This window comes from Sarcophilus harrisii, chromosome 6, assembly GCF_902635505.1.
Source record: "Sarcophilus harrisii chromosome 6, mSarHar1.11, whole genome shotgun sequence".
NCBI lineage: Eukaryota > Metazoa > Chordata > Mammalia > Dasyuromorphia > Dasyuridae > Sarcophilus > Sarcophilus harrisii.
In genome coordinates, this window is record NC_045431.1 from 222,579,227 (window position 1) to 222,601,280 (window position 22,054).

At 37.5% G+C, this 22,054-nt stretch overlaps 1 protein-coding gene across 5 annotated transcripts in view; it reads left to right on the top strand.

Moving 5' to 3' along the window:
* The window catches only part of IFTAP (intraflagellar transport associated protein), a 79,225-nt gene extending 59,603 nt beyond the window's left edge, over positions 1-19,622 (top strand). For 4 of the 5 annotated variants that reach the window (XM_031944182.1, XM_012552571.3, XM_031944180.1 and 1 more), the window contains 3 exons: positions 1,082-1,148; positions 10,711-10,853; positions 19,364-19,622. In XM_031944182.1, coding sequence (XP_031800042.1) covers positions 1,082-1,148; positions 10,711-10,853; positions 19,364-19,528 — 375 coding nt within the window. In that variant the 3' untranslated portion in view covers positions 19,529-19,622. Of the gene's footprint in view, positions 1-1,081; positions 1,149-10,710; positions 10,854-12,344; positions 12,453-19,363 lie in introns of all 5 variants that reach the window. The other variant, XM_031944183.1, reaches the window with a different exon arrangement.
* Positions 19,623-22,054: the final 2,432 nt, after the last annotated feature.

The following is a 22,054-nucleotide window of genomic DNA, read 5'->3' on the forward strand; positions in this document are numbered from 1 at the left end:
ATAGACGCTGTGATTGGCCCTATTTAACAGGGGACCACAGAGAGGTTTAATGTGGCTCCTGACTTCCAGGGCTGCTCATCAAGGATGGGATTCCTGATTCCGGTCCCAGCACTGGGTCTCCTATTCCACGGGGCCTTTACCAAAACACAGATGACACGAGATGATCCTAGCAATGGAGCTGAAAGGCATCTCTGAGGGAATCTCCCAAGCATATCCTCACGGCACCGGCAGAGCAGGGGCAGGTTCAGGCATCGTGTCCCCTTCCAAAGGAGTGACATTTTTCTCTTCAGTGCAGATAACCTGAAGGTTTTATTTGTCAAGTCACCAAGTCAGCAAGCACTTATTAAGCACCTGCCAAATGCCATGTACTGTGCTAAAGCAAAGACAGGCTTGTAATGGGGGAAGAGAACACATTGGAGGGAACTGAGAGGGATGAGGAGAAGAGAGAAGGCCTGCAGAGGGATGGCTATTGGGTTCCCTGGCCATTGTTCTTAAAACAGAATTTCTGGGAGGAATGAGACCAGAAGGAGAGACTGCAGGGCTGCAGTGAGTGGCCAGGGTGAAGAGGTTTCTGGGGTGAAGTAGAGATAGTCTGGGAGTCCTTAGGGGAGCCAGCAGGGGAAGTTTTAGCCCCTATACCACCTGGGCTATCCTATAGCTCCAGAGATTGTACTGGGCATCAATGGAAAGGGCGCAATGGACGGGAAAACTTCCAGCTTTGCTCCAGAATCTGAGGAGAGAAATGCATTTGCTTACTCAATTCCAAAACTTGTTTTGAGCTGGATTTCCTTATTCTTGTCTATAGTAAACACTGTCTCTGTCCCTTTGGAGCTCTGTCTCTCCCATCCCTCTCTCCCTTTCCCACTCTGTCTATCTCTCTTTGTGTCTCTCTATCTTTGTCTCTTTGTCTGTCTCTGTGTGTCTCTCTCTGTCTCTGTCTTTCTGTTTCTCTGTTTCTCTCTCTCTCTCTCTCTCTTTTTCCCTCTCTATGTTTCTTCCTCCCCCCCCCCAATCTCTCTCTGTTGCTCTTTTTTCTTGGCCAATATATACATAAAGATAGGTTTGACTTTTTCTCTTCCAGGTAGACAATTTCCTAGATTTGGAAGATTTTGACATGGATGAAGAAATTGATCCCAAGTCGATTCCAGGTATGATTTTTTTCTTGGATTTTTCTCAAAAACTAATGGATCTCAAGGTGGCCTCTTAATTCTTTTTTTTTAAGCATAAATTTTTTTTCACGTTCATTTTTTATTTTTTATTACAGCTTTTTATTTTCAAAATATATACATACGAAATTTTTCAACCCTGATCCTTGCAAAACCTTATGTTCCAACTTTTCCCCTTCCTTCCTCCCACTCCTCCCAAGTAATCCAATATATGTTAACATGTTAAAATATATGTTAAATCCAATATATGTATAAATATTTATACAATTATCTTGCTGCACAAGAAAAATCCGATCAAAAAGGAAAAAAAATAAGAAACCAAAATGAAAGCAGACAACAAAAAATGTGAGAATGTTATATTGTGATCCACACTCAGTTCCCACAGTCCTCTCTGCATGCAGATGACTCTCTTCATCACAGGATCATTGGAATTAGCCTGAATCATCTCATTGTTGGAAAGAGCCATGTCTTTCACAATTGATCTTTGTATAATTTTGTTGTTGCTGTATACAATGAACTCCTGGTTCTGCTTATTTTACTTAGCATCAGTTCCTATAAGTCTCTGAAGACCTCTCTGAAAACATCCTGCTGGTTGTTTCTTATAGAACAATATTATTCTATAAAATTTATTCTCAACTGATGGGCATCCGCAAAGTTTCCAGTTTCTTGCCAGTACAAAAAGAGCTTCTATAAACATTTTTGCACACGTAGGCCCCTTTCCCTCCTTTAAAATTCCTTTGGGATACAAGCTTAATAGTAACACTGCTGGATCAAAGGGTACACATGGATTGACAGCCCTTTGGGCATAGTTCCAAATTATTCTCCAGAATGGTTGGATCAGTTCACAATTCCTCCAACAATATATCAGTGTCCCAGTTTTCCCACATCCCCTCCAATATTCTTCATTATCTTTTCCTGTCATTATAGCCAATGTGAGAAGTGTATAGTGGTACCTCAGAGTTGTCTTTAATTTGCATTTCTCAGATCAATAGTGATCATATAACCTTTTCATATAACTAGAACTACTTTCAATTTCTTCATCTGAAAATTGTCTGTTCATATCCTTTGACCATTTATCAATTAGAGAATGGCTTGAGTTTTTATAAATTTGAGTCAATTCTCTATATATTCTAAAAATGAAGCCTTTATCAGAACCCTTGAATATAAAAAAAATTTTCCCCCAGTTTATTGCTCCCCCTTCTAATCTTGTTTGCATTGTTTTGTTTGTGCAAAACCTTTTTACTTAATATGATCAATATCGGTTCTTCTTTGGCCACAAATTCTTTCCTTCTCCACAGATCTGATAAGGTTCTTCTAATTTGCTTATGATATCACTCTTTGTGTCTAGGTCATGAACCCATTCTGGCCTTATCTTGGTATACAGTGTTAGGTATGGGTCAATGTCTAGTTTCTGCCATATTAATTTCCAATTTTCCCAGCAATATTTGTCAGATAGAAAATTTTTATCTCCAAAGCTAGGGTCTTTGGGTTTGTCAAACACTAGGTTACGATAGTCATTGACTATTGTATCTTGTGAACCTAACCTATTCCACCGATTGACTATTTATTAGCCAACATCAGATGGTTTTGATGACCTTTACCTATATAGTTTTAGGTCTGGCACAGCTAGTGGCCTCTTATTTCTATTTTCTAAGAAGAAAACATCTTCTCTGGGCTCTCCATAGAGATAATAACTTTGGACTAGTAAAACCACTTTGAGTAATCAGGGTTCTAATTCAGGATCTAGGATGAATATCTTCTCTCTTATCAGGGATTTACTAGGCCTTAAGGATTATGCTAGACAACCATGTTTCCCTGAAGATCTTAATGCCTTTTGAGAAAAACTATCCCCATGACAGTCTCAAAATATTGACATTCTGAAAAAGCTCCTGTTTCCTAAGCACTTGATTGCATATGCAAATTTTTCATGATTTCTAGTTAGTCTCTTAACCTGGTCATCTCAGAAATAAGAAGAAATATTAGCTCAGAGACTTTGAGCTTCAGTTTACTCATTTGTAAAATGGGAACTATAAACTTAGAATATCTAATTCAAAGTGGATGTGAGGTAACAATCAGATGAAATACTATATGTTGTAATAAAGTGTACTGTAACTGTAAGTACTTCATAAATATGTTATTATCACTATTATATAAAATTTAACTTTTTGTAGGGCCCATTAATGAGGATATCAATGTGAGAGGATCCAGTGCCAGGATTGAGAGTATCGTATTGATTGGTGTTGATAAGAGTTTTATATGCATTAAATATGACATTATTATTTGTTTTAGGTTATATCACATTGACATAAAATAGCTAAGAGGTGCAACAGTGTACAGAGCACTGGATCAGGAGTCAAGAAGATCTCTCTTTGAATTTGGCCATAGACATGTCCTAACTGTGTGATCCTGGGCTTCTCCCTTTATAAGACTTTTCTCCAGTCTGTCTCAGTTTCCTCAGCCATAAAATGGGAATGATAATATCACTTCTCAGGGTTGTTGTGAGGGCCAAATGAGATCATATTACTAAGGTGCTTTGTGCACCTGAATGTACTAGTTAATGGCTAGCTATTATTTTTTGTTATTATCATTACAAATAGTGGATTTCTTTTTCTTTCTTTCTTTTTTTTTTTTTTTTTTTTTTTTTGCCTTTTTGGTTTTTTCCAAGTTGCCTCAAAATATTTAGAAGTTCTCTTCTTTCATCAACTTTTCTCGTGGTTTATTCATTCTTGATTTTTTTCTAAAAAGATCTCTGCCTGCAATCCTTCTTGAAAGTAGCCAAGAGGCCCTGCTGCAATTGTGGGGCAAAAAATCATTGGGATTGACCCAAGTCTCAACTGCTTGGAATGAGCGAGTCACAACCTTCCCACTCCAGGGGAATAATATTGGAAAAAATCTTTTGAAAAGTGAACGAGGCACTGCTGAACTGTTACAATGATTAAAAAGACCAGTGGGACTTGGGTGTTTCCTTAATGTACAATTTCAGTCATTTGGGAAAAAATAAATAACCCATACCTAGGGGAATTGTGGTTTGAACCTCATTTGTAGCCTTCAGAAATTTAAGCAGAAGGCAGATTTTTATTTCAGATGGGGACATTTTAAATAGGCAACTGACTGAATAATTTTGGCAGCTGGAAGACTGGCTGATTAGATTCTGTTGTTATTATTTAAGCAACAGCTTTGCCTGAGGTGACAAAGAAGTGGCTTGAAGATTGTTTTTCCACCCTTACTTTTTTCCAGTCATAAAACATTTTCCACATTCAGGCTCATGATTCTCTTTTCACGTTCGATTTGTCTTTTGGGTTTCTCTGGTTGAGAGGGAGCTTGAACACATACCACCTCAGGGCAGAGTCGCTGCACAGTCAGTCACCTGAAGCTATGCTGCAGGTAGAGCATCAGGGCCAGAGTCCGTGTCCTGCCTTGGTTTGGACTTTGAGCTGCTTTTTCTCTTTTGCTTTCTAGGCAGACTAGTTAACCTGATGGTATCAGGGGATTACAGAATGGCTACCCATGCCCCAGAAAAGCCCTCCTAGTATCCAGCCAAGTCCTTATTTGCAATGCTAGTGTTTTACTGAAGCCATTTAAGGGAAGACAATCTCTTCTTTTCATCTCTGTTTTTGTTTCCTTTCTGGGACAGCCCAGATGGTCTTGTGACTGGGATGAACTGAGTGTTCCTTTGAGGCCCACTCCCTCACATTATGCTAATTTGAAGAAATCAGCTGTCCGTTGGGGGCACATTACTTGTGGGTGCCCACGCCAGACCAGAATGGGCAGGAAGCACTTTCTGTGACAGGAATATAGCATGACTTGGTCCTAGCAGCCACCGTGTCATTTGTGTTTGATGATGTCCCCAAACCAATTATCTTTTCATGTCTAACAATTGCCATACATGCGAAAGCTGAGGAATGGCTTTTCTTTATTGCTTAACTTCTATATACAATTCAAGGGAGCTTGCGGTATTCATGAAATTCTTAGCTTTTATCTGTCTTGTGCAAATAGTGGCTACACATTTACAAAATCTGCAGAATATAAGATATGTGAGGGCCAGGATCATTGTTTCCTTTGGTTTTATATTCCTCTCTTTCCTATATAGCCCTCCTTACCATAACTCAAATGTAACATAGTAATGTCATTTTGATCCTCTTTGAAAATGAAGGACAACAATCAACTATCTTTCATATATAGGCTTCCTTGCTTGCAGTAGGCACTTAATAAATGTGTGTTGAATTGTAAAGCTGTTTTTTTTTTCACTGCTTAAAGAATGATTCAATTACTTCATTTCCATTATAAAATTGAAAACGTTAGGAAAAAATTCTTCCCTTATAATAAATTTCGAAGACCTAAAAAGGTGAAATGTCATGGGGTTTCTAGACATTGTTTGATGCAAATTGGGTAATAAAATGAATTGTATGGGCAACATCCAAATAGAGGATAAGTTTCAAAAGAGCATCACATCTATCATTGTATATTCTGGAATCCCTAAGTAGCCATTCATTAATCATTTGAGAAGAAATTTTCCCCAACCACACTTTGGGAGATAAGGAAATAGAAAGAATTGATGATTTGCCCATAATTCTATAATGAATCTCCTTGGCACAGTCTGAATCCAAATGCACACTTTTCATCTTCTGGGACAGGCTTGGCCCACACATATTAGAGACTGATTTTGTTCAAAAATGGTTTTAACGTCATCCACATCCATTTCTTTCTTTTCCTTTTCTTTAAACTCAGGAAGAAATATGGAGACAAAAAAAAGAGGTTAGACACATTATACTCAGAGATAGCTATTGGTCACATTTTGTTGAGTGAGAGAGTAGGGGAAGTAGGAAGAAATCTTTTCAAATTAATTAAGTGATGATTCTAAACGAAAATTTGTCCTTTTTTTCTATGTTTTTTCATTTTTTATACTGCCTCAGATCCTTTTTGCAAGTAGTTGCAGTCATACATAAATAAATACATTAAAAATAAACTTTATCTGTTTCAGAATTTATGATTTATAAAAGGGTAGCAATAGCAAGTGTATACAATAATGGGCCTCTCTGTAGTTGAGTTCTTCTTTTTACTCCAAAGCAATTTAAATTGGTCAAATCCTCTGTGATTTAGGAAAACAATTTCTAGTTCCAAATAATGTATTTGGGGTTCAACACCAAATGTTGAGATTGATGTTCACACCAAATATTGGGGTTCTGTCATGTGAAGAAGTCACAGTGGTCATTCTCTTTGGCAAAAGATAGGTTTATTTAGGAGAAGAGGTTATAGTTAAAATGATGAGATACAATAGACACCAGAAATATTAAATATGAAATAAAATTGGGAGAGCATTTTCTTAGCAAGAAAAGGGTTTTAATAATTAGTGATGGAAAAGACAAGTCCCCTAATGAAACTCAACAGTTATTCAGGAGAAAGGGAACACCTTATGAGGTTCAGTAACTTAAAACAGTTATAAGGAGAAACTATTAATTATTTTGTGGAGGAGGGCGAGGAGAGACACCATGTAGTGGGTGACAGGCAAAGGAAAGATACCATGAGGCAGACTGACCCAGAAGGGGTTGAACAAAGATAGTGTGAACCATGGGTAGATATATAGGGAAAATGTGACCTCAGGCTGGAAGTGACTGGGATTTCTGACTGGACCTGGCAAGGTGGGCCTAGTTATGATCTTCACAGAAGGTGGGCTTAGAAGGCTGGACTAATCCCCATCCAGGCCCTGCCCTGCTTGTCTCAGGGTGCTTCAGCCTTTGTCTGCCAACTGCACTCAGCTCCTTATGTCCTCAATACTTTGACTCACCGCTTTTTTAGAAAAAGTAGATTTTTATGTATGGAAAGCTCAGTGAATAGAGTGATGGACCTGAGGTGTGCAGAGTATGAACGTGATGTCAGGAAGACCTGAGTTATCCTGCTTTGGACAGTTAGCAAGATGTGAAACCAAAAACAGATAGACAAATCCTTGGCCATATGTTTGATACTTTCAGTCTAGATCTCTAACAGTACAATCTGGGGAAGGGGAATGGAAGGGAATATAAGTATTTGCACAGAGCCTATTGCGTATCAGGCACTGTGTGCTAAGTGCTTCACAAATATCTCCTCCTGGGAGATGCATTCCATTCTGGTCTTTGTTTTACAGATGAGGAAACTGAGTCCCAGAAAGTTTAACTCATACATCTGTGACCCAGGAAGGTGCATATCAGCTAGATGCAAAGTTGGAGTTGGAACTTTGCATTTCATTCTACTCTACCACACTGCTCTTTTTCTTGAAAAGACCATTTCTCTTAGTAGGTCCTACAGTGAAGAGCTCCTTGCTAGGATTGTGTTGTTCCTGGTTGGTTTCATGCCACCTAGTGTAGTGGTGCTTTTGAATCTTATATATATGATTTGGGCATATAAAAAGCTAGCATCTTAAATTGACATTTTATTGTTGTTTTGCACTATTTATTTAGTATTTTCTTTCCTCTGGCTATATATAAAAACAATTTTTAAATTCGTTTTTAAAACTTTGAGTTCCAAATTCGCTCCCTTCCTCCATCTCTATTCTCCCTTATTGAGAAGCAAGCAATTCCAGATAGGTTTACATGCAAAAGAGTCATGTTGTAAAAGAAATTATAGATACCTCTCCTCCAAACTCCTTGGTAAACCTCCTCAAGAAAAATGAAGGGAGTAAAAAAAAAAGCATATTTCAGTCTATTTTCAGGTACCATCTTTTTTTTCTCTGGGTTTTTTTCATTTTTCATCATTTTTCATCATAAGTCCTTCAGAGTGGAAACTGAAATCTATTTGATTGATAACAAAGGAAATCAATTATTTTGAAATACATTTATCAACTTATTAAAAAAATTATAGTCCCAAGGTTAAGAATCCTTGATTTAATATGACATTACTATTCAGTTGGTCCCTAGAGCTGTGGATGTGGATAGATGGACAGCTCTATCTGAATCTCGGAGTTGCATGGAACTTCAGAGATATTTCTTCATACCCAAAAATGAATCTTTACACAGGCTGCTGGACTAACCTTGGTAATGAGACAGCTTATTTCACTTTGCCTGCCTTCTATTGAGCCACCATTAAAAATAAAAAAGAAAGGAAAGACGATCAGAATTGTCAGAGCCCCACCTAAAGAAGGCAGGTTAGCCTGACTATGGCCCACACAGTTCGCCCTGTAGTCCTGGAATCTGAGGACTTGTAGTTGCACAATTAGAAAAGTTACTCTCTGGTAGGAAGCAAGGTGCATTTCCAATAAATCTCTGTGTTCTGATATCAGTACTTTCTCTTTATCTCTCTATTTATGCTGCCATTGGCAGCAACAAAGACATTTCTCTTCATTAATCATCTCCTCTGAAAACTTAATTAGTGGCTTAATTAGGATCATCCTCTAGCCCTGTAGCATCATCCTAGCTAGCTAGCCATGTATCATTGGATATGCCCTGTGAACCTGACTACTTCCAGAGAAAACTCAAGTTAAGGGGAAAAAAAAAAAAAACATTCCTTGTTTTTTTACCATTTTTCCTTAGTCCCAGAGAGGAGGATCTAGGAACAATGGATGAAAATTGCTTCAAGACAGTTTTTTTTTCGATTTGAGGAAAAACCATTTCCAACATTTAGAACTGTCTAAAATTAGAATAGAATTTTCTGTCATAAAAGGTCTTGAAGCAATTGTTACATGGCAAGGTGCTGAGGGTGTGGTGGAGACAGTTCCTGTCCAGGAAGTGGTAGACCCTGTGACCTTTGACATCCCACTCCAACAATCCGTGGTCCTTTGAGAGCTTTCTAAAACACTCATTTTTTCCCATTATAGCAGCCTTATTGGTCCTGGACAGAGAAATAAGAGGAAAGAATTCACTTTTGTTAGATCTATTGGGAAACAAATAGCAGTTGCTTATTCTGAAGACTATGATAAAGAAGCTAAAAGCAGGTTTCAGTTGTTTGCCCGAGCTAAAAATTAGACCATACATTTTGAATATGACAATTTCTTTTTGCTGAAAGTTAAAATACTTTCTTTCTGCTTTTCTGATTTTTCCAGTGTTATCTTTTTTGAGAGATTGCCTGATTGTGGCATGATGAATTCAATACTCCCTCTTCTCCTCTTACATTGGCTCTCTCTTTGGGAGTGCGAAGAAAAGAACTAGAGGGCAAATGGGGGGAAATAGTATACACTAGTATAGGAAAATCCTTACCCACCCCCAAACTTTCAGCTGTGATGTACCTGTTGATGTGCTATTTAAAGGTGTGAGGCTTCCTTTTTTTCATGTATCACTTAAATAATCCATCTCTTTTGAGACTATATGATTCTTGTGCACAGCCTGCCAAAGATCCTCCCTAGGATGTGTACCCACTGTGCCAGAGACCTTTCTATTGTGGCAGTGGGTCACATCGGTGCTGTTCATTTATTAATCTCTGCTCTGGCTATAAGACTGGCCCACATTTCTGGCAACACATGTCCTTGTTTATACCGGGCTCTTTCTTTTTTGGGGGGGGGGCTCTTGCCTGTGTATATTGTCTGCTTGGTGTTTTGCTTTGAATATTATTGGCTAGTAGGTGATTTAGCGAAAGATCAAGCGAACTTGTCCATATTCCACAGAATTGTTGCTGCTTCCAAGAGAGGTAGAAGAGGAGATCCATTTCTCCTTTTTTCTCTAATCATAATTAACATTGGCATGTGTCTTTCCATTATCTTTTGGATCTCTTAAATTTTGAATCTTGAGATTTTTATTTTGGTTATTTTTAGGCATGGGTTATCACTGGGAAAATATGTTAAAACGATGTGCATTTTTTTTTAAATCAAGTAGTGGCTGAGGGTCCCTGACAATGTTATAGTCTAAATGGATTGTTTCTATCTCCTCCTCAATTCTGGGCCTATTTTGTTCTCTATTTTCAGGATGTTTCTAAGACATTATATACATGCATGCATATACACATACAGGAATGTATGATTATATATATTCATATTTATGTTTACACTGATTTCACATTTATAAAATATATGTACATATGTATATTTGTCTATGTGTGTCTATCTGTTTCCCCATCCTGAATGACTGCCATTCAACTTGAATGTCACAATGACAATTTCCATATATTCTATTTCCTTTTAACTATGTGGATTGCTGGATTGATCTCTTTTAAAGAGTGGCCATGGATATCCTTGAGAATATAGTGATCCAGGGTTCAGTGCTACTTGAAAATGCTATCAATTAATCAATAAGCATTTATTAAGTACTTATACTGTGTATGTGTCAAGTATTGAGAAATGGAAACAGTATAAGCTATTCTATCATTTAAAAACAAAACTACTTAGATAATCTTTCCTTCTTGTAAATAGAATGTAACTTCACACTTTTCAATAAATCTGTTGATTGTAACTTGCTTTTTTGGTAAAAATGACTTTGAGGTCAGAACCTTCAGCTTTTTATTAGAATTCAATCATGCTCTTTGAACTGGGCTTGTGTATAGAGTCTATTTGTTGTTTAGTTTTGAACATCAAATAATAGATGACAATTTAATGAAGTTGTGTACTCGGTTAAAAGGTTCAAGTGAGCTATTTTTTATTTTGCAGAGCTGCTACTGCTTCCAGGAGAGGTAGAAGAGGAATACCATTACTCTACCTCTAGCTACATTCCTTCTTTTGACCAATATTCTCAATCTGAATCAAAGAGTCTTCCACCAACAGAACACCTGGTGTTTGGACATTTCAAGGAGGTACCCTTTCTTGCAACACATTCACTTCTCTCTCCCACAGGATCAGATGCAGAGGCATGGAATGGGATGGAGAGGGATTGTAGTAGGACTCTTGGGGATTATCAGGGTTCTGGGCTTATAATTTTTTTTTGCCATATCACTGGATGGACTTGAAGATTTTTACATTTTCTCTCCATCTTTATGGATGCTCTAAATTAAAGTTGCTTCTTCCATACTCCTCACTGCCTTTCATATTCAACTTATTAATTTCCTTTGGAACATTTAGTGCAATTATGCTTTTTTGTAGAGCTGATTTTCACTTTATGTTAGCATGCTGTGAGTCAGTCCTATCTGGACATTTTCCAACAGAAAAGACAATTTCCTGATCTATCTTTTCTTTCATCTGGACACTTTTTGCTCATTATTGCATTTTGCAGACCTTATATCTCTAAAGTCATTTGTTTGAGGTCTTGGTATAAGTCTTAGAAAACAGGCTTCCAAGAGAAACCATTTTTTTCCTTGGGTTCCAGAGAGAGCTTGACCTCTTTTCACCCTTTATATTGCTGGGTGGGGGATGAAAGGCTTTTTCACAAAAGTGACCCAGAAGGAAGAGGATAGAATTTGGAATTGATGGACTTGAATTTGGATCTTGGTCAGTACCTAAATAGCACTAATAGTCCAGGTGACCTTGTCTGAATATGGAAACATTGGATAAGAAGACCGCTAATGTGCTTTTCAGTTCAGAATCTCTGAAACTGGGTTCCTAAGGTTTCCTTAATTACCTGGTTTCTTTAAAATATCCCAGGAGCATTTCTTGGTGGTAGGTGGTACATTGTCATTGGGAATTTAACTGTGAAACATTTAAAAAACATCTTCTCCACAAATTGATATACAATTGGTGTGAAGAGGTTGCATTATGAAGCTCAATCATTCAATTTGAAGCAATCAATGCATCATAATTTAAAATTGGCCTTTCCTCTTGGAACTTTGTTGCACTCAAACCACAAGGGAGGGACTAGAATGCTTTGGACTTGTATTACACTGTTAAAGTGGTTGACAAACCAACTGGTAGGTACGGCCTCCTTTGAGTATGATTTTTTTAATTAAGAATTTCTCACCTCCTCTAAGATGCAAGAAGCTCAAATTACAACATTGTTTCTAGCAGGATTCCATTTATTTTATAGGTGTCTTTCTTTCTTGACTTGAAACACGATTACAAAATATATTAGAACAGTAAGTGATTGTAGCACCTGACAGAGTTTTGACAATTGTTATAAAATAATTTTAATTATTGGGCAAAAAAAGGATGAAATACTCCTGGAGCACTTCAGGTAGATGACAAAATGCTAGCTAACTTCCATATTTACACTAGTGTTTTTTGAAAATCGCTTCAGGTAAAAGCAAAATAATATGGACAGTACTTACATTAGTAGCATGCTAACTGTGTGGTATTATGAGAAAAATCATTTACCTTTTCTGATCTTCAGAAAAGGTATTTTTATAAACTTTCAGGTTTTCAAGATGATTTTCTTGCTGCATTTCTCATATTTATGTGATATCTTCTTGGAGTTATGAAGATGAACTATAAGGTGTTTTGTAATCATAAGGAGCTGTAATAATGTGAGTTATGTTTATTTTTTATTATTATTGACAGACTTGTGGCCTGTGGACCAATATTTTTAGATGAAAGATATTGTAACATTTGCCTCTGTTGGATTTTTTGATTATTATAAGCTCCCCTTATCAATGGGGAACTTCCTTGTGATCGCTAGGGAGGGGACCTTCTTAGATAACCACAGCAGTTCTCCTGACTCTTCCCATATTTGCCAATCCTGCTCTTTTCCCCCTTGGCACCTGCCACCTTCTTCTAGTGCTTCTGTGAAAGAACACTAGTATTTATTGGTTCTTGTTGCAAAAATAACAGAAATGAGGCAGTTGGAAGTTCTGAGGATGCTAAATGTGTTAGAAGCATGACCTGATTTTCTCTGATTTCATGTTCCAACAGAAAAAAAATTAAGTAAATCTCTCCAAAATTCGGTAAACATTTCTTTCATTTTAGTAATATCACTTGGCATGATGGGCAGGATAATTTGCATATGGATATACTATCCAATTGATCCTGCTAAATATTAAGAAAGGGAGAATAAATATCCTAACCTCCTTTCAGAGTTGTAAAGACAGCTCTGGGAAATACACAATATGTGTATTTACTGAGCACCTACTGTATGGCAGGCCCTGTGCTAGGCATTGAGGGCACAAGTATAGGGACGGAAACAATCCCTAATTTCCTGGAGTTCACAGTCCAATGGAGGAGGCAGCAAAAGCAGCTTAGAACAAAATACCATAAATATAAAGGAAAAAAACAGACGTACATGAAGCAGTCAAACATAAGGCATTTGGGGAAAGGCTTCAGCAGGAGATGTTATATGAGGCAGAAAGGAACCTTAGGAACCTGAGATGAGGAGGGAGTATTTTCCAGGCCCAATCACTGGTCAGTTTATTCTGAGATCACTCTTCAAAGGCATGGAATGAGAGATTCATTTTTATATGTGATAGCTAGAGACAAGATCTGGTGGATTGAATTGCAGAGAAGGGGGTCGGTATCCAGTAAGGCAACAAGTGGGTTGGGGCCAGGCTGTGTGGAATTTTAAACACCAGAGAGGATTTTATATTTTAACCTCAAAAGAGTAGGAAGCCACTGAATTTGACTGAGCAAATTTGGGCTCAAAGAAAATTACTTTGACAGCATGGTATAGGAGGGATTGCAACAGGAGTGACATGGGGAGACTTGCTTGTTAGGAAGTGCACTCTGATAATGGACCAACATGAGGACAGACTTGTGACAGGGAGAACCACCAGAAGAAGAGTGTTTGGGTGTGGGGTGATGAGGGTGTGCTCCAGGAGGGCAGCCAGGTCAGAAGGGACAAGGGGCTGGAGAGATGCAAGAAGTTGGCTCTGGGGGAAGAGAGGAGCCAAGAAGGACTCTTAGGTTGGGAGCTCACTTGACTGGGAGGATGATGGCACCCTTGACAGTCTTAGGGAAGGTAGTAAGAGAAGGTTTTTGGAGGAAGATAACAAGATTAGTCTTGGACATGTTGAGTTTTAGATGTCTGCTGGATATCCAGGTTGAGATGTCTGCAGTGAAGCTGGGGCAGGATAGGTAGATTTGAGAGTCATCAATGTAGAAATGGTAATTGAATCCATGGGAGCTGATCAGGGTTAAAGATATGTGATTGCATTAGGCTATTAGTGCTAATGATATCAGCACCATATTTACATAGCTTTCTGTGACTATAGGGAACTGTGCATATCTTATATCCTTTGTTCCCTACAATGACCCTGTGAGGAAGATAGAGATGCAGTTCTCTTTATCCCAACTCTTTAGATTAGAACACTAACACCAAGAGAGGTAGCAGCCAACCTCGTCCATGGTCATTCGTCATCTTGCTTTACCTCTCTGCCAATCCCTGCCACAACCACTGAAAGGATTTCCCAAAGCATGAGTCTGACCATATCACTCTGTTGCTTAATAAACTGTAGCGATTCACAATTGCTTCTAGGATTAAGGATAAACTCTTCTATTTGCCATTGAAGGACCTGTAAAACCTGGTTCAAAACTACCTTTCCAGCTCACTTAGCCATAACCCTTTATATGTTCCATGATCTGCACAAACTGATCATCTTACTGTTTCCTGAGACAAGTCATTCCAGCATGCATTTCTCATGCTTTCGCACATAGTTTGATCCTCTCAGTGCCTCAGATGTTCTCCCTTGGCCTCTTAGCCATTTTTTTTCTATCTATTTCTTAAAGTTCAAAGGATGAACGTCTTAAAACTGTGGGTTGAAGCCAAAAATAGGTTCTCATAACAATATGGGAGTTATGAAATTATGGTCTATTACCAGTAAATATTTGATAATATAGACCCAGCGTCATGTAAAAATTTCTTGGGTAAAAAGGAGTCACAAGTGGAAAAAATTTAAGAAGCTGCATTTTAAATGAAGCTTTTTATGATTCTCTTACCTATTAATGCCCTGACTTAATTACCTGTTGCTTCTTTCTGTCTCTGTGTGTGTGTATCTCTGTTTAATTGGGGTGGGTATATATGTTGTCATATATAAGCTCCTTCAGGGCAGGGATTGTTTCATTTGCAAACTTTTTCTAGCTTTATAAATTCTGGCTATTATTACTTTTTTTCCCTAGTGCTTAGTAAAGTTCTTGACAGAGAGTAGGCATTTAAAAATTGCTTTCTGATGGAGTTTTTGAAGTAGTCACTCTAATTTTGCTTGAATTTTGGCACTATTAAATTTTGTTCCTGATTTTAGCTTGAGATATATATATATATATGCATATATATATAAAGGTATATTCCATTAAAGTCAGATTTTTTTCAGAAACCTGGTGTTCTCTATTTGTGTCTTGCTTATTGTGTTTTAAGGAATCTGAGAACATTCAACCAGCTCTATTGGGCAAAAGGAGTTCACCTTGGGAGGTGAAAATTGCATGCTTTTAATTCAAAAGCATAAAAAAAGGTAATCTATGAAGAGCAAAGAGGAGGAGTTCCTTGGTGTACAGTAATATTAGTAACCATTTCTGTGTAGAGGCAAGACTACTTTGCCTATTCTTAATAGACTTTGAAAGTTCTCATCTCCAGATAGCTTATTTATACCATTTCTCTGCAAAATAACCTACAGCTAAATGCTGCTGTTATTGATATGAGCATTAAGTTCTTTTCCCTTAATTTGGACGTGCGGTCCTATGAATGAAAATGATTCTTTCCTTAACACCCGCTCAGTTAGAGTAAGTCACATGGGCAATTTTAGAGAAACTGGCAGTTTTTCTAATAGTGAACAAATTCTATTCCCAAAGAGTGTACAAAAAGATTTCAATTAGATCTGAAATTAGACACCTGAAATCCACATATTTCTCTCAGCTCCTTAGGCAAAAATAACAAGTTAATAACTTGGTTCTCAGTTGTTTTTTTGTTCAGTGGCAGGGGATTCAGTGTTCCACTGTGCAAATTCTTCCCTTTGAAATAAATTAGAATTTCAGTTTGTAGTCTAAAGGTACAGTATCCTTACATAGGAGGCTGAACTCAACTAAAGCTTGAAAGAACAACTCCCAAAGCATTTCTCAGAAGAGATGTTGTGGCATTGGATCGTAAAAGTTTTCACTGGGGATGCCACAGGGTATAGACTGGACATTACATTTCTATCCAGTTTCACTTTGAATTTATATCTGTGTCTGTATCCATCCATACACACATATATATGTATACATATATATCTTTTGGGGGACAGAATTTTAATTCATTCAGTTGCATGTTCCCCAAAATATTTAAAATGCATCTAAGAAAACCTTTTTTCCCCACCCAGAACTACTCTTATAAGCTGGGTATGTGTCTAATGTACCTAACACTGATATGAAAAGATTATTGTGGTGGTAGATACATATTTTTAGTCTTTGTTCAAAGAATATTTCAGATTGATGAAAACCCTAAGATGTGTATTGTCTTCTCAAAGTATTGCTGTTTACTGATGTCTTTTGCTTTGTATCGTGGTCCTTTCAGATCCTCCACCAGCTCTAGAAGGAGTCCTTTTTTGTGACAAAAATATTAAGCAAAAAATGCTCTGCAAAAAATTATTAGTTTTATTATATACACCATACTCTGTCTAGCTTTCCTCTGCTTTTTTTGGCTGCAAAGAGAAAGAGATGTTTTACTATCTGTTTTCTGGCACCTTCACTGGATTTTCAGTTACTTAGCTTTTAACTTCATTTGAATTTATTTTTTCATTTACATTATTATAGGCATTTTGTTCTCCTGGTTTTGCTTATAGCATCCTGCAACAGTTCAGAAATCATCCTATTTTTTTCCTGAACTCTTGCAAGTCGTCAATTTTTACTGCACAGAAATATTCCATTATATCAATAAACATTGTATTTTGAGCCTTTTTTTTTTAAGTTTTTCTAAGTTTTGGCTCCAACAAAGCACACGGCTATGAATAGTTTGGTATATAATGGCCTTTTCTTTCTGCATTTGTATTCCTTGATGTCATTGGGTCTCTAGGGCAAGTGGTATGAACAGTCTAGTCACTTACTGTATAATTCTCAGTTGGTATCCAGAATGAATGGGACAATCCACAGCAATAGCTGGAGTATTTAAGGAAGGAAGATATTCTTGCATTTTAGCTTAGCTTTTCCTTAGGAAGTTCTTTTCTAAAAAGAATGTATTGGCTTTGGTACAGTGTCCAAACAGTTCTGACATCCACAGTTAAACTTGTTTAAAAACTACTGAGTGTCATATTTTGGCACAGAAATATGATAATCTATGACTGTTCTTGGCTGCGTGCTTTTTAATTCCATCCTTTAATTGATTGCCCAGGAAATTATTCTAGCAACAGTTGCTGTTAATGACTCTTCTTTCTGGAGTGGAGAAAACATTTATAGCTCTTAGAGAAATATCAGCTTTCTCTGTGTGAGAATAATCCTTTTGCTAGAGTTCTATTTACTGACTTGCCACAAACAATCCTTGCTTTTGGTATGATCAACACTCTGTGACCGATGGAGAAAACCATGTGGTCCAGGAAAGAAATATTTAAAGATTGGAATGAAAACATTGAAGGGGAAGCAGGTAATGGTTCCATTTAAAAAGAAAGTGCTCCTAATCAGACAGCCAGAAGTGTTCTGGCTTGGCTGCTTGTATGTTTTAGCCAGCTTAGGAGTTGATTGATTGCTGTGTGATCAGTTCGCCTGTTGTGACTGGAGTAGTGCATAGAAAAGACCACTGAAGCATGTGCCCTTCATCAGTCAGTCCTGTTCCCCTGGTTTCTTTCCTGCTTAGAGCTGAAAGTCCAAAGAGACCAGAGAAGCCATGGAAAGAACCTTATAAAGAACCTCCATCTAGCTCCCAAGAGATCTTGGCACAAGTCTTGGCTTTGCTTATAAAAAGTAATTTCCTTTCTTTGAGCTTCTCATTTTTCTTTTCTTTCTGACATTAAATTGGATGGCATCTTAACTCACTTTTAGGTTTTGTGATTTTTTATTATATATATAGTATTATATATTGTTTTGTGGTGGGTTATGGGGATATTTCACCATGTTAAGAAAGAGACCTTTTTTTTTGGCAAGGCAATTGGGGGCAAATGACTGAGATCATTTGAACTCAGGTCTTCTTGACTCCAGGGCGTGCTGTATTTGCTGGGTCATCTAGCTGCCCCTGAAAGAAGTCTTTCTTACAAAGATCTATTGCATTGTCTTTGTCTTTTTAAAGTAAATTTTGGAGAAGAGGAAAACTACTAAAGTACTCTTTGTAGATGGTTCTTTGATACCAGGTTCCTTGAATAGTTTCATGAGGGCAGGAGGGTGATTTAGAAAGTTGCACAACTAACCCCTGGAGAACAAACAAACAAGGCTGTGTTTGTGTAGGGGTTCCCTTTCTAAAGACCTACTGTGAAGGAGGAGGGAAAACATCCTTTTCATGGCTTCTGTTCAATATTAGTTCTGCCCAGTCATTTCTGAGCCAGGTATTTTTCTTTCAAAATATTCCAGAGATGACTCAGCAATCACCAGGTGTACCCAACAATTTAGGATGACTCCATCCTGGGGTGTTGTGCACTTTCACATGAGTGTGTAATGCATGGTCACTGGGTTAAAACCAGATATTGCCTGTCCTCATTCTGTCCTACTCCCAGAGTGCTGAGTTTTCGTTGTGTTACCACCTTCACATGGGCTTTCACAAAGAGCCAAAGAGAAGATGCATTGAGAGTTGAAGCAATGTCTTCCTAGTTGTTTACTGAGAATATATTTTTTAATCTGGTATCTTTTTAGTAAGCATGTTTTTAAAGAACATGAATGAGGAAGGTAATTTATTTTATTTCTTTTCAACAACCCTGTTGTATATATAAAAAACCCAAACAAACCAAACCTGTAGCTTTTCCATGTTTTGGTTATAGGGATAAAGGCATCTGGATCTTGCAATTGAATATGATCAGTTTCCCAGTTACTGTTTTTATCTGTTCAGTGGGTATAGCTGTTATCTGAGGATATGCAATATGCATATAATAGAATGCATTATATTCATTCTTAAAGAACGTGTTTCATTGAGACAAGTCATTTTTAGGTGTTAGTCAAAGAACAGTTAAAACTTACTATGATCTGAAGGCATGTGTGCTCACAATTTAGCATAAATTCTAATTTTCCCATAGCCCTGCAGCCTTGCTACTATGACTGGTAAAAATGGAATGGATATGTGCAGGAGAGACTTTCTGTTCTTTGCCTAAAGCCAAATTTGTTAATGATATTCATTCAGATATAGTATAGTACAAATGGGGCCTATTAAAAGGCTTAAATTAGGTCAAATTGAATAATGGAATTTATTCTTTTACTTAAAAACAGTTTAATCAGTTGAGAGTGCTGAAGTCTAAAAAAAGTTTAATTAAATATTAATAGATAGTATGTGTTTTTAACTTTTTAAATCTTCTTTTAGCATCATTTCTGCATATCAAATATTTCTTTTTATCCCCCATTATCTTAGGTATCTGGGGATGAAGTTCAGCCATTCTCACTTGATGAAGACTTTGACTACGACAACGTGATCCTAACCCCCAAGTACTCTAATGCAGAGATGAAAACATTTGAAGAAATGTCCAACCAAAGTAAACCGAGCCCTGACCCGCAGGCCAAAGAATCAAATAAGTGATTTGTAACGATATTTGTTTGTTTGTTTTTTCTCTTGTTCTTATCAAGCAATTTTAGAATAAAAGGCAAACCAGCTGTTACACGTTAGGAACATATATCTGTATTAATTGTCTATCTTTTGTGTGTATGTCTCTACTTGCCTCTCGTGGAATATATGCTCCTCAACGTCAATGGTGGTTTTATTTTTGTCCTTATATTTCCAGGATCTAGCACAGTGTCTGGCATAGTAGGTATTTAAGTTTTGTTAATTGAATCGAAAAGCACATGCAGCCATATATGTGGAAATATTTAAAAAACTATGTCCCTGCTGTCAGGGGAATCTGAGAATGAGTGAGGTCGGAGGATGGCAAAGGGCTGTAAAGATTCAGATGTTGAATAAGGCAGGAGAAGAGAGACAGACAGAAGCAGGCCCAGAGAAGAAGACAGACAGAACCACAGATATACAGAGAGAGACAGACACAGGGACACAGAAAGACAAGGATAGGGAGGAAAAGAGAGAGAGCGAGAAAGAAAAAAAGACAAAGACAGAGAAGACAAGAATCTAAATCATTACAGGGCCTGAATGTCTGCAATTGAGTGAGATTTTGGAAACATTAATTGTGATGATATGTGAAAGTTGACAAAAATCAACATGTAATCATTAAGTGGCTAGCACATTTCTATTCTGGGAAATGAAATGGAAGTAATATGAACTCTTTTCAAGAAGTTTATAATATACTTAGGGAATCAAGAAATATAAATATGAAACCATTGTAAAAAGTGACCATGTTTAATCAGTCATTAATCCACATGTATTTATTAAACACCTGTTATGTGCCAAGCACTTTGCAGGTATAAATGCAAGGAAAGAAATTCTAATCGTGTGAATTAGGAGCACAGATCTGGATTTGGGGAGAGACTTGAGAATTCTAGTCCCTACCAGAGACAATTGGTGGGCAGTGTCTAGAGCATTATGCCTAAAGCTAGGAATATTCGAGTTGAAATTTCTCTGGATGCTCTTATTATTTGTGTCTCCCTGGACATGTTGTTTCACTGCTGTCTGCCTCAGTTTCCTCAACTGTATAATGAGGATACTAGCTGCACCACCTCCCACAGTTATTGTGAGGCTCAATAAGATCATTTTTGTTAAAAGCAGTGTCTGACCCATAGGAGGTTCTCTAGAATGCTTATTCTTTGTCCTCTCCCCCTTTTCCACTACCCTCCCATTGCTGCATGACCTGAAAGACCATCTGGTCTAAGGAAAAGAGTGCAGAATTTGAAATCAGGGTCCAGATGGGATCCAAGCTCTGTCATTTACTTTATGAAGAAACTTGAACAAGTTCCTTCCTGTCACTGGGCCCTATGTTCTTTGAACTCAGTTCTTCCTGACTCTACAACCAAGTACTCTATCCACTGAACCATCTAGCTGCCCATATAGTAATAATAAGAATAAGAATAATTGTAATAATAATTTTACCTGGACCTGTTGTTCCTTCAATAAACTTCACTCTGAGTAAGGAAATTGCTTTGCAATTTAGGGTTTTAGAGTTTTAGAGCCCTGGAAGGTACAGTATTCACTGAGATCCACACGACCAGCTTGTGTCAAAGGTGGGATTTGGACCCCGGGGAGACCAAGACTGTCCCTCTAGCCACTTGGATATATGGTGTTTGTGTTAATAGAAAAAGGTCAAAGTATTTTACTGTGTGTGTGTGTTTGTGTATGTGTATGTGTGTGTGTGTTTGTGTGTGTATTGGGAACATTTCTGTAGATAACTCACTTGGCATAGGTAACAAAGAAACTTTTTCTGTTGGGCTACATATATTAGAACTCTTCACTATTTTCCAGCTTCTTTTTTCTTGACATGTTTTGATATATTTCTCTATTTGTAATAGCTGTGCCTGATGACCTCACTTGATTTACCTATAATCATCTTGCAGAATCATAATTGGAGTAGAAGTGTTTTCACTATTTCTATTTCCTGACCCCCTCTGGCAGTCTGGTGTAGTTCATGGACCCCTCAGAATATTGTTTTTGAATGAAAAAAAAATAGGATTATAAAAAACATCAAAGTGAAAATCAAGTTGTAATTTCTTCCTGTCCAAATCAACAAGCTCTCTCAAATATATTTATGGACCCCTTAGGTGTCCATGTACTACAAGTTAAGAACATCTGCCTTTGAGGTTAACTGATACAACTCTTCTCTGAAACACAAATTCCTCAATACAACATTTTTTGAGAAAAGTTATATTGGGGGGGGGGGAAACTCTTCACTTGAATGAATGTATTTAAAACCCTGTGAGTGAAAAATCTTTGTCTTGGGACTGATGAGGAGAACAGTGATAGTGGAGAGGAGGGGTGTTATACCCCGATATTGCTGCTATGCTGCTGAGAAATCCACGAATCAAAGAGAGTGGCACTGCACTTACAGAGAAAGTAATTTGTTTCAGGCTGGTTCACAAATGGGAGCCGCACATCTTTGGCAGTAGCATGGTCTTGCTTTGATTGATAGATCCCGCCTTGATGGGGTGAGTGTCAGTTCAAGTCAGA